Raw genomic sequence first — 12,614 nt, 5'->3', positions numbered from 1 at the left:
GGTTTAGTCAATTAGTAGTATGGACAGGTCGACATGTGACCTGTGCAGTCACATAAGACTCTGCACTTAGAAGGGCCTGTGCTTACTTCCATACTCTGCTGTTACTGTCCTGAAATTTGTAATCATTTTATTTTTCATTGATCCCCACAAATTATGTAAATGGTCTTGAGTACAGATCTAAAACCTTGCTTCGTCAGTTCATGTAAAGATTTTCAAGCCTTGGTTAATTGAATCATAAGCTAGCTCATTGGAGACTGTGAGGAGGAGTGGCAGTTTATTGATTGTGGGAAACATGTGTACCCCAGAACCTGACCAGCTGTTTTGCGGTTCCTGTCATCCCAGTAGATAAGGCAGTTTAGGGAAGAGAATTTCAGATTCCAGTGTGAGTCCAGAAATGTGGAATTCAGAACAAAGGAAATTGGACGAAGTTACAATCACTTTTTGAATTGCCCTTGTCTCTTGGGATATTTCTGCTTAACCTGAGAACGGTCATTTAGAATCCATGTTCTTGACAAAATTGGTCTACAATCTCCCTTTCTCACACTGTCCTTGACAGCTTTTGGTATTAAGGTTGTGCTGGCCTTCTTACAAACCTGGGCATTCGCATAAGGCAGGGCTGTTTTGTTGTCTAGGAGGGCTGACTGGAAGTAACCCACACATTTGTATGGATGCACATCATCCTGAGAGTAACTTGTCACTAGCTTTACTCTGTGGCAGAGAGGCAGGCCATGGAGAAACAGGGTACAGGACAGGCACATTTTGAGGGCAACAGGAAGAGCCTGGAGTTTAGGACATTTTAAACATTGGGTACCTGGGAAGGACAGTAAAGGACCAGTGAAAAGAAACTTTGACCATTTTGTTGTATCATCTGGGGCCACCCTGGGTTCAGAGAACATAGTGAAGAACGTGGCTCGGGATGGCGAGTAGGTGCCCGAGTCACTGCTGAGGATGCACCTTTCTTCGCCTGCCTCCAGCAGGTGTTTCCCCTCCTTTCCCCTACACTCGCATCTGCTCTCTGTCCTTAATACCTGTTCCCTTGAAATATCCCATGCCTGAAACACAGTGATTTCTTTTTAATGTTTAGAACAACAACACAATTTTAACAGCTGATTTCCTCTCCCATTCTCCCTCTTGACAATAATCAGGGCTGGATTTTATAAGTGTTAACCTCCTCCTGGCCCCGTCCCAGGAATTAAGACTAGTATTTCTTTCTTTCTCTTCTCATCTGACCTGCCCCACCATTCAGCATCTTTCAAGACTGGAATTTGAAGGCAATGCGGGGCAGAAAAATTATAAAATCCATGCTTTCCTCTTTGAGAGCACCTGTCCCAAAGTTAAGTGCATCTGTTCTTTGTCCACAGCTGTCGCAGGCACACATAGTGGGCATTTAACTGTGTCATTTGGTTCTCCTCAGAGGCAGGGAAGTGTGACAGGGCCGCTGGTGACTTCAGAGAGAAAGGGTGCCAAGTTTCGGGACCCTAGAGCTGCTTAAAATGTTAGTTCTCTTCCCCTTCCTTGAGGTTGGATCTTTTCTTGTTCTGTATCACAAACATAGTAGCACTTACACAATGGCGAAGAAGAGTAGAAATGGTCCACAAAAGGGTCATCTCTTCTGAATCTTGTTTTTACTTTCCCACAGGAAGCTGAAAATACTCTCCGTCTGATGCAGAACAAGCTAAAGGAAGAAGAAAAGCGACTGCTCAAGAGTGGAAGTAAGGCCATACTTTGTAGACAGAGGTGTCTATTCTGGACTAGCATTTTTAGCCTTGGAAATTTTACATATTTTTAAAAAATATTTATATTCTTTTCTTCTTCTTCTTCTTCTTCTTTTTTTTTTTTTTTTTTGTGACAGAGTCTCACTCTGTTTTACTCAGGCTGGAGTGCTACGGCATCCACCTGGCTCACAGCAACCTCCAACTCCTGGGCTCAGGTGATCCTTCTGCCTCAGCCCCCCAAGTAGCTGGGACTACAGGCATGTACCACCACGCCTGTCTAATTTTTTCTATTTTTAGTAAACACAGGGTCTTGCTCTTCTTGCTCAGGCTGATCTCAAACCCCTGAGCTCAAGCTGTCCTCTCACCTCAGCCTCCCAGAGTGCTAGGATTACAGGTGTGAGCCACCGCGTCCAGCCAGCCATACTTAATTTTAATGTCACTGACAACTTAGCATCAGCATGCATTGATGTCTTAGTCCATTTTGTGCTGCTATAACTATACCTGAAACTGGGTAATTATATATTTTACGTGTATATCACATATATATAGTGTTGTCCTTCAATATCTGGGGGGGATTGGTACCAGGACCCCCTGCAGATACCAAAATCCCTGGATGTTCAAGTCCTTTATATAAAATGGCACAGTATTTGCATATATCTATGCATATCTTCCCATATACTTTATTTTATTATTTTTTGCTCCTCCTTCCCATATACTTTAAATCATCTCTAGATTACATAAAATACCTAATACAGTGCCTACACATCACTTCATTCACATGGATTCAACATAGTACTTGGCATGTGGCAAATTCTAGTTTTGCTTTTTGGAACTTTCTGAAATTTTTTTGTTTTCTGAATATTTTTGATCCGTGGTTGGCTGAATCCATGGATGTGGAATTCACAAATACAGAGGGCTGACTGTGTGTGTATGTGTGTATATACACACATATATGTAATATGCATGTGTTATATAATGTTAATATTAGATTATTATCATTATAAACAGAAACTTACTGGGTCATGGTTCTGGAGGCTGGCAAGTCCAAGATCAAGGAGCTGCCATGTAGCAAGGGCCTTCTTGCTGCGCCATCCCCTGGCAGAAGGGCAAAGAGAGAGTGCGAGAGAGCAAAAGATCGAACTTACAGCCTCAAGCCCTTTTATAATCAGCATCAATCCATTCGTGAGGGCTCCACCCTCATGACCTAAGGCCTCCCATTAGGCCCCACATCCCAATACTGTTGTACTGGAGATTAAGTTTCCAGCACATTTTTTGGGAGACACATTCATACCATAGCCATTAACTTTAGCTTACCTGCTCAGTTCTCAGTCTGTATTGGTTTGAGCTGTCAGAAAAAAAATCTTACTGAGCCTTTAGAGACATGTATTTCATTTTAAAATTCATTGTATCATTTGGTTTGCATTGCATGGGGTAAGGGTTTAATGTCATAATTATCCTGGATGAAGTAAAAAGTGAACTAAGCTGAATAGTGATTTCATTTTGTAGTTATTAATTTATGTTAATACTTAATCATATTATCTGTAAAGACTTTTGGAAATAGTGTTTTTCAAATTAATTGTGTTGAAGCCCTTGAAGGACACTGTTATGGCCTCTCCAGCTCCCAGGTTTGCCCCTTCTCTCCAGGGCTAAAGAGAGCAGAAACCAAACCCTCTCTCAGCGCCCAGCTAGAGTTAGCCACCATTCCATCTCTCTTATAGCAGGGGCAAAGCAAAGTCTCTTTTTTTAGAGATAGGCCCTTGCTTTGTCACCCAGGCTAGAGTACAGTGGCACAGTAGTAGCTCACCGTAACCTTCAACTCCTGGGCTCATGCAGTCCTCCTGCCTTGGCCTCCCAAAGTACTGGGATATGCAGGCGTGAGCCACCATGCCTGGCCTTGGTAGACTTGCGATTACTTCCAAACTAACTTCTGAGTTAGTAATCAGAATAGCAACTGCAGACTCCTCCAATTCCATTTCCCCAAAACCTGCTTGGCTCCCTGGGTGCAGTTATGTTAGGTGCCAGGCAGTGAAAGCCCCCCCATCCCCCCGCACTTTGGAAACTCTTCTTCTGTAAGTTCCCTTTAGGGAATATTCTACCTGCAAGCACAAGACTCAAAAAGAGTATTTAAGAAACTAATATAGGCTGGGCGTGGTGGCTCAGGCCTGTAATCCCAGCACTTTGGGAGGCTAAGACAGGAGGATCACTTGAGCCCAGAAGTTTGAGGCTGCAGTGAGCTATGATCATGCCACTGTACTCCAGTCTGTGTGACAGAACAAAACCTTGTCTCTAAAAAAAAAAAGAAAAGAAAAATTAATATAAAGAGCTGTTGCACTGAAAATGACCTTTTAAAATATATATCTTTATGATGGAATTTTCCCCAGTGGACAATATCATGTGCACCAGTTTTCATTGCTGGTCACTAACATCACCATCTCTCTCAGCACAGCCCCACTCATGCCATTCCTAGCCTGGCCTCCTTGCCTCCAGTCCTGTTTTGTTATGGTCTTGTTTTATTACCTTTTTAGCAGGCTCCACCTCCTCATCTTTGTTATGATCTAGGAGCTTGAGTTCTGGTAACACAGCCTAACATTGAACAAAGAATGGTTTTTTCCCCAAACTAACCAAGCACATCAGCTACCTTGACAGCTAGCCAGTTAATTTAAAAAATTTTTACAGACTGTGATAGTGTTTGTAACTAATACATCTGACCTACTTGCTTTGGAAAATTGATTTAAAAAAAAAAAAAAAAAAACACAGCCCATCATTGTCTGCATTAACTCTTCACTAAGTATCTACAGGCAAATCCAGAGTCTCACAAAATCTAATGCATCAAAAGAAAGCCTATGTGTAAATGACTTTTGTGCGCAAACCTTACTGGATAGAAGCCGTTTTAGTTGCAATGACAGAGCCACTGTTTTGTTTGTCTACTTGTGTTCCTTCCAGGTAACGATGGCTCAGACATAGACATCCAGGATGATGATGAATCCGATAGTGAATTGGAAGAGAGGCGGCTGTCCAAGCCGCGGACAGCCATGGAAGTACTCATGCAAGGTACCACGGCTTCTTTCACTCACCCTCCTCCTGTGCCCTGCTCACAGAACACCATGGCCAGAACTGGGTCAGGGCTGCTTAGTATTAAGGGTCACAAGCACACTGTGAATGGCCCCTGGGAGCACTTCCTGCTCCAGGTTTATCCTGCCCTGTTATTTATCAGGATTTGGCCCTTATACTGCTCAGTGATCATCTTTGCTGCTAGTACTCTGACCTGTGGCCCTGAGACTATCTGATTCATACTTGTGGCTTGGTGCTTCTCACAGAGGCCATGGGAACACATTGGCTCTGCCACTGAGCTGTATAATCTAACCCTTTCTGGGTCCTAAACTGATCTCAGTGCAATTATATCCCTTATGCCCAAGAATTAATGCACAAAGAAGGGACTTCGTGAGCATCTCTGCCTTTAAAAAAATATTTTTCTAATTTCTTTCTCATTGCAAAAGATTCAAGCAACAAAGCCAAGTACAGTGGCACACCTGCAGTCCCAGCTACTCAGGAGGCTGAGGCAGGAGAATCACTTGAGCCCAGAAGTTCAGGGCTATAGTGTGTTGTTATCCCACCTGTGAACCACTACTGCACTCCAGCCTGGGCAACATGGCAAGACCCCATCCATTAAAAAAAAAAAAAAAAAAAAGATTCAAACAACAAAATTTGTGGCGCAAACATGAATGCCTCCTTGGGGTCTTGCTCATGTCCCACTCTCACCCTAGAGCAGTCACAGCTAGTGGCTGGGGGTGTCCTTACAAATTGCCTTTCTGTATATACACATGTGCATACATGCATTCATGTACACACACACACGCATACATACCTACACACATACAATCAAACATACATACAAAGATCACCTGAAAAATTTTTAACCTAAATAGAACCAGACTGTACATATGGTTCTGCAACTTGCTTTTGTTTTTTAAAATTATGTATAGTGGAACTCTTCTCATGTCAGTAAAATGTAGTTCTGCTTCATTCTTTTTAATGGCTGTATCATAATCCATGGAGTGACTGTACCCGTAATTTACTTGGGCATTCTCATGTGGATATTTATTTCCACTCTTTCCCTTGTACATACATATCTGTGCATGTCTGCAAGTGTTTCTTTAGGTTGTGTCATTAAAAGTGGAATTCTTTAGTCAAAGGTTCTGTACATTTGTATTTTGATAGATACTACTAAATTGCCCTATATTTGCCTTTAAAAACATTTCTTACCTACCTCATCTGTTAATGTTTGGAGCACAGTTGCATTTTTATCATATATAAAAATTTAAGGGGTAAAATCATCTTTCTTTCATCATTTACATTAGCTTTTGTTATTAACTGCTTTCACTCATTCTAGGCTCAGCTATCTTCATTTATGGCATTTTACTTTTTCCATAGTATAATTAGATGCTCTGGTTTCCTTTTTCTTCCTTTTACTTTTTAAAAGCTTCATGACAGAGGTTATGAATTGTGATTTCCATTTGATGGATAGGAGCCAGGGCGATAAAAAGGTATGCGATTGGCTCAGTATAACCTTGTAAAAGCACTGGTTCTCCTAGATTCTGCTGACCATTTAGCCTGCAGAGTAAAATCACCCAGTCCATTTCCAAAAAATATGAATAAGAACTTCAAACACAGGATTTTGCATTTTGTCTGACCAAGGGCAAGTTTCTGTAAACGGTGCCCAGTCATCTGTCTCCAGGTCTGTCCCAAGCTAGCTTCTGTCTGTGCTGCCTTTCTCCCAAAGCCGGGGCCTGCAGTCAGGGCTGCTCCTTCCTCAGCCTTAGGATTCGAGTCCAAGTTCTCTGTGCCCCCTCGACCCTGCCCCGGGTAAAGGACAGCTGAGTTTCTGTAGATATCACATCCAGTCATTATTGACTTGCAAAGGAGGAATAGAGAACCCCTTAGATAATGATGGTATTTGAAAGATGAAACTAATTGTTGTACTTAACATGTTTTTTAAATTTTTTCTCTCTGAAGCTCAGAGATCCAAGTCCAAGGGAGAATATATTTCTTTTTCAACAGATAGCATACCAGTTGCACTGCATATCAACTAGTAATGGGGATCAATGATTTTTCTTTAAAACAGTTACAAGATGCATGTTTATTTTTTTAATTCATGATTTGCACTTTTATTGTCTGTTTCTTTTTCTCAAGTAGAAATGCAGAAAATTCATTATTGTTTGTTGACAGTTCTGATTAGTTGGATGCTACCTAGGTAAATTTTTTGGTGTGATTCTTCTTCCCAATTTTCTAACGGAAAGCAAATCTTGAATGGTATTTCCTGCCTTATCTTCCAAAGTTTTTATGATTCCTTTATGCTTTTGTTCTCAGGGAGACCCGGCAAACGAGTCATGGGCACAATGCAAGGCGGAGACTCCGATGATGATGTGAGTCCCGACCTGCTCCCTGTGGCAGTTCTGTGCTTTCTGCTCTTGGGCCGTCCTCGTAGACTAGACTAGCTGAGTTGCTGCCAGCAGCCCAGGGCACTGTCTGTTCTCAGCCCAGCCCACCGCTTGATTTATGGCACAGTTGGCCTCCTAAGGTGCTGGACTCTTTTCTTTGCTTGTTGATGGCTCATTTCTTTTCAAATGAATGTGCTTGTTCGACTTTTTTTGCCTTCTCACTGTTCTTTCCATTCTTGCTTTCCAAAGATGGAAGCAGCACCAGCTCTCTTAGGTAAATGCAAGACTTCCAGCTCCAAGAAGCAGGTTGGTTTCTTTTTTGCCTCGTCCGCTTGTTGGTGTGTGTCAGCCTGCTCAGGGCCAGCAGAGGGCGTTTCCCCAGGAGTGATGCTTCCTCTTTCCTGGGCAGGAAGCCACTCAGAGTGGATTACAGCGTGGGATGGAATCAACCGAAGGTCCCATACTAAGGAGAGGCAAGAGCACTGACCCAAGAGATGAGAAAAGCTGTGGCTGGGGGATTACCAGGCACCGTAACCTAGAAATGAAGGGATAATGCTGCCCGCTGGGTCAGGACCAGGCCTCTCTTCTGCTCCATTCTGGGGAAGGAACATGGAAACAGCACTCTCCCCAGACCAGGGTCTCAGCGGAGGCTGGGCAAGAGGGCGAGACGTCAGGCTGCTGGTGCCTTGAGCTTTACTGGGTGGATAACTGACTAGAGGACTTAACCAGAGGGGAGACCAGGGGGCCTTGGCGGCATCAAGTCGTCAGGACTGCACTGTCTGTTGCTTGGACTGCGTTCTTTGTTACAGTCCTGTGTGCTGCTCAGCCCACAGGGTGCAGGGGAGCTAGGCTGAGACCTGTCACATCTGCAGCAGATGGATGCTGGAGGCATGGCAGTAGTGGCTGCACAGAGACAGAAACAGGGTCTTATGTTCCTTGTTTGTTTGTTTGTTTTTTGTTTTCTTTTTTTGAGACAGAGTCTCGCTCTGTTGCCCGGGCTAGAGTACCGTGGCGTCAGCCTAGCTCACAGCAACCTCAAACTCCTGGGCTCAAGCGATCCTCCTGCCTCAGCCTCCCGAGTTGCTGGGACCACAGGCATGCGCCACCATGCCCGGCTAATTTTTCTATATATATATTTTTAGTTGTCCAGCTAATTTCTTTCTATTTTTAGTAGAGACGGGGTCCCACTCTTGCTCAGACTGGTCTCGAACTCCTGACCTCAAGTGATCCTCCCGCCTCAGCCTCCCAGAGTGTTAGGATTACAGGCGTGAGCCACCGTGCTGGCCAGGGCCTTATGTTCTTGTGTAAAGATTCACTTACCCACAGTGTACACTGTTACAGAAATTCACAGGGGGGAGCAGTCACTCGGGTTGTTGGGCAGGGTGCACAGAGATCAGGCCTTGAATTCATAGGAGATAGTCTGTAAAGAAGCAGAGAGACCACCTCAAAAATATATTTTTTTAACAAGGTAGACCATGGATGGTTAAAAAGTTTCCATCCATCCATCTCATCCATCTAAGATGGAAACAGAGTCTGGCTTGGGAGCTGGTGGGGCTTGGAAAGCGCCATCCGCCTCGTCCCTTAGGATTTGCTTTCGCGCTTCTCGGAATGAACATTTAGTTGCAGCTTAGATCTCTGTGCCTTGTTGTTGCTGTTTATGTCAAGCAGGTCATGTCCATGCATCCTCCCAGGCACAGGATTCATCCTTTGCTCAGTCACTTAGCATGTATCTGTCGAGTGCCTGTCACATGCCAGGGACTGTTACGGATGGTGGGGAACACAGCAGGGAGTAGACACAAAGGCCCTGCTCACACAGACTCGGACAGTAGCGGCGGAGCACACACATCAGGGCATGAGTGTTAGACGAGAAATAAGCAGGTGCAGGGGACAGGGAGTGATGTCTTTGGCGTGGCTGGGCGACCTCTGATATGGGGGTGTTTGGGCAGAGGCCTGAGGGAAAGGAGGGAGCCACAGGGCTGAGGTGGTGTGAACTGGGTGCAGGAGGAGAGACAGAGGTTCGCAGGATGTGATGACTCAGCGTTCCCTCTAGTGTGGCAGGAAGGCACTGGAGAATTGTGAGCCCAGAAGGGCCAAGAGCTGACCCACCTTTGAGAGAAACCAGTTAGGAGGCAATTGTAGTTGTGTAGGTCACAGGTGATAGTGGCTTAGCCTGAGGTGGGCAGCAGAGGGGTTGGGAAGTGGTCAGATTCTGGATATGTTTCTAGGGTTTTGTTAACTGGTTGGACATCAGGTGTTAGGGAAAGAAATGAAGGATGCTTTGGTTATAGTCTAATCAACTGAAAGCACAGTTCTCATTTCCTGAGCTGGGGCCGACTTGAGGAAGGGGCTGAAGGGCAGATCAAGAATTCAGTTTTGCACATTCTGAGTGTGAGTTGCCGGGTAGACATCCACATGCCACTGTTGAGTAGCCAGTCAGAATTCAAGTCTGGAGTTCAAGGGACAGCTCTGGGTTGGAGATCGAATTTTGAGAGCCACCCCTATTTAGATGGTATTTAAGCCGCAAGGATACTTGTTGCTTAGGGGGAGAGACAGAAGAAAGAGAAGAGAGAAGCCCCAAGTCTCAAGCTGCCCCTGCACTGCAGAAGTCAGGGGAGGGAGAGGGTCAGGCCAGGGAGACCGAGCAGTGAGGGGGCACCTAGACTGCAGGCAGGTCCCTGGGGGCAGAGAAGATGGATTTCAAGGAAGAAGGGGTGATGCCACATGTAGGCCAAGCAAGATGAGGACTGAGAATTAGCTATCGAATATGAATCCGTTGACTGTTTCAGTCTTGACAAGAGCAGTTTGGGGGCCAGTGAGGGAGAGCCAGGTTCGGATACACTAACTGCTTAGAGGCAGTGAGGGGAACAAGAGGGGACTGTGAGTTCAGCAGCTCACCCAGGATTTTTGCTGTGAGGGAAACAGAGAGGGCAGAGTAGCTGGAGAGGAAGGTGGGTTTTGTTTTTGCTTTCCCAAGAAGGAGATTATAGCATGTATGTGCACTGATGGAATAATCTAGATAGAATGACCAACCATCCAGGCTTGTGTGGGACACAGGACTTGCAGTTTTAAAGCTGGCCGAGTTGGTCACCCTAGATCTAGACGATGTGGGAGAGGGGGAGTCTTTCATTTTGCTCTGCACACCTATTGCCTGTGTTGCTGTCCATCCGCAGTCTGGAAAAAGCCAAATAGGCCTCCCTCCCTTCTCTCCAAGCCCCTGCCCTCCTTGCCATCCAGTGGTGGGTCTCTGGGTCCCCAGCATCCGGTGACGCTCAGGGCACATCCAGGGTGCTCCTGAGATGTCCATGGGAAAGCCAGCCCTGCATCACCAAACCGGATGCAGGTTGGTCTTTGGAGGATCCTGGTTGGATGTTAAGCTCCAGCCAGCAGTCTATAGATGGTGGTCCCACTCTAACCCCCCGCCTCCCACCCCCGCCAGCCTGACTGCTTCTCAGCCAGGGGTGGGGGTGCTGCAAGGTTCTGTGCTCTTCCCTCTCGAACTGCTAGTAAAAAGTGAGGCGGGGTCTCTGTGACAAGATGTCAATAACAAGTGAGGCCCCCAGTTGGACTTACTGTCTTTTTCCTATAGGATGACTCAGAGGACAGTGAAATTGACATGGAAGACGATGAGGAAGACGATGATGATTTAGAAGATGAGAGCATTGTGCTCTCACCAGCTAAGCCCAGTCGAAGAGTCCGGAAACCTGAACCCCTGGATGAGAGTGACAATGACTTCTGACCCTCTTGCCAGGGGACCCATGCAGATTAAAACCCTCAGATTTGTAGGTAAATGGGAAGAAAGAAGGCTAGGAAGGTAACATATATTTTGTTCACTCAGCCAGATGGACTCATTGTTACTGAAGCAACACTTATTTCTGCTTTGGCCTCCTATGTTTATTTCCCATGAAGCTTAAATAAGAACTAAAGCAAACGCCTAAGATGTGTTTTGTTTGTTTGCCTTGTTTATCTCCTAAAACTTGGGAAATGCATGTGTTCTCAGTGATTCGCATCCACAGGACAAAAACTTGAGAAGAAATGACAGCTGACACCATGTAAGTCTGGGCTGTTTCTGTGGTGATACATTTCGTCTGAGAGAGGAGCAAACCTGGGGCTGGAATGTGGCACAGGACTCAGTCTGGGCTTGTGGAGGACACCTGGCTGTTAGTCACCTGCACAGTTCAGAACATCCACTGTACATCAGCTGTTAATTCTGGCCTTTCTTTCATTTTACAGTCTTATTTTCTTTCTTCTGCGTGTCCACAATACCAAGCATTAAATGTATTTTAATAACTAAACTTTGCTGAAAGAAAGTTAGCTGAGTTAAATGAAAACCAGCTTTCCTTGAAAAATGAGGCGGTAGGAAGAAGCTCTAGATTGTGAATATTCCATTTTTTCTCAGAAGACTGACATTCCGCTGGGAGTCAGATCCACCTTGATTGGAGCCACCTTCATGTTTGCGTGGTTTGTGCTGAGTTTGGAAACTCTGCTGACCCGGTTACCCCTTCAGAGATCCCGGACTCCTGGGCGGTGACAGCCGGGACACTCCTTCCCACCTGGCCTGTCTCTAAAGGAGCTTTGTCTTGTCTAAGGTGTGGTAAGATATTAGTCCCCAACACAGGATTGAAGGTTGGTTTCCTTAGAGGAAGGAGCCGATTAAGGAAAAAATGTTAGTACAGATTCTCACTTCTAATTTAAAGAATAAACCAGAATTGAATTACGTAGCATGGCGAGAGCAGAATTTCCCTGCTGCGAAATGAGAAGTGACAGGTGGAATCGGTTTTCTTTACTGTTAAAAGCATGCAGCCGTTTTCACTTACTGTACAATTATAAAGTCAGAAGACTTCTGAAGTAACTTATCTTTTAATAAATGCAGTTAGTACCATATTTTTATATTAAATAAGTTTTACTTGAAAACATATATGAAACATGAAAACATAATTATGACATAGTATAATTATTTTATTTGCACATAAATACTTATTCAAGAAAAGTTCCCAAGTTGTTATGATACATGTCAATTTTAGGAGACTATGTGACAGTTATTTCTGTCATCTTTGCTTTTTTTTTCTCTTTCCCTAAATTTTATGTATGAGATTACCCTTTTTAAAAAAAACACCCAGCCTTCCGTTAAGTTGCTGGTAATTTGTGGTGTGCCCTACTGTAAACCAAAAGCTGAGAGAGAAGTCAGTGTGTTGGGAGCCACGCTAACCACCCCGGACGCGTGGCTTTGGAGGTGCAGCAGAGTCACTGCATCTTCGTGGCTGTTACAGATTTGGTTTACCTCAATCTGACTTGACTTATATTTTGAAAAACATACAAATATAGTTTTGTGTGTCATATGCTTTCTTCTACTGGGCTTTGACTGGGAAGCCCAACCCAAGCTACAAATAACACATCCACAAATATAGGCAGCAGCTGCAGAGGGTGTTTAATTGTTCCACCTGCTTCTAGATCATGCTCCTCC

General features: G+C 44.7%; 1 protein-coding gene across 2 annotated transcripts in view; it reads left to right on the top strand.

Annotated features, from left to right (window-relative positions):
* The window catches only part of CLUAP1 (clusterin associated protein 1), a 30,297-nt gene extending 19,234 nt beyond the window's left edge, over positions 1 to 11,063 (top strand). Inside the window, exons 9-13 of one of the 2 annotated variants that reach the window (XM_069486215.1) lie at positions 1,640 to 1,712; positions 4,659 to 4,766; positions 7,083 to 7,138; positions 7,403 to 7,459; positions 10,740 to 11,063. In XM_069486215.1, coding sequence (XP_069342316.1) covers positions 1,640 to 1,712; positions 4,659 to 4,766; positions 7,083 to 7,138; positions 7,403 to 7,459; positions 10,740 to 10,889 — 444 coding nt within the window. In that variant the 3' untranslated portion in view covers positions 10,890 to 11,063. The remainder of the gene's footprint in view (positions 1 to 1,639; positions 1,713 to 4,658; positions 4,767 to 7,082; positions 7,139 to 7,402; positions 7,460 to 10,739) is intronic. The other variant, XM_069486216.1, reaches the window with a different exon arrangement.
* The last annotated feature ends 1,551 nt before the right edge of the window (positions 11,064 to 12,614 follow it).

Source organism: Eulemur rufifrons, chromosome 14 (genome assembly GCF_041146395.1).
Source record: "Eulemur rufifrons isolate Redbay chromosome 14, OSU_ERuf_1, whole genome shotgun sequence".
NCBI classification, from domain to species: domain Eukaryota; kingdom Metazoa; phylum Chordata; class Mammalia; order Primates; family Lemuridae; genus Eulemur; species Eulemur rufifrons.
Note: the sequence above shows the minus strand (reverse complement) of the source record. Positions and strands in the feature narration are given on the sequence as shown.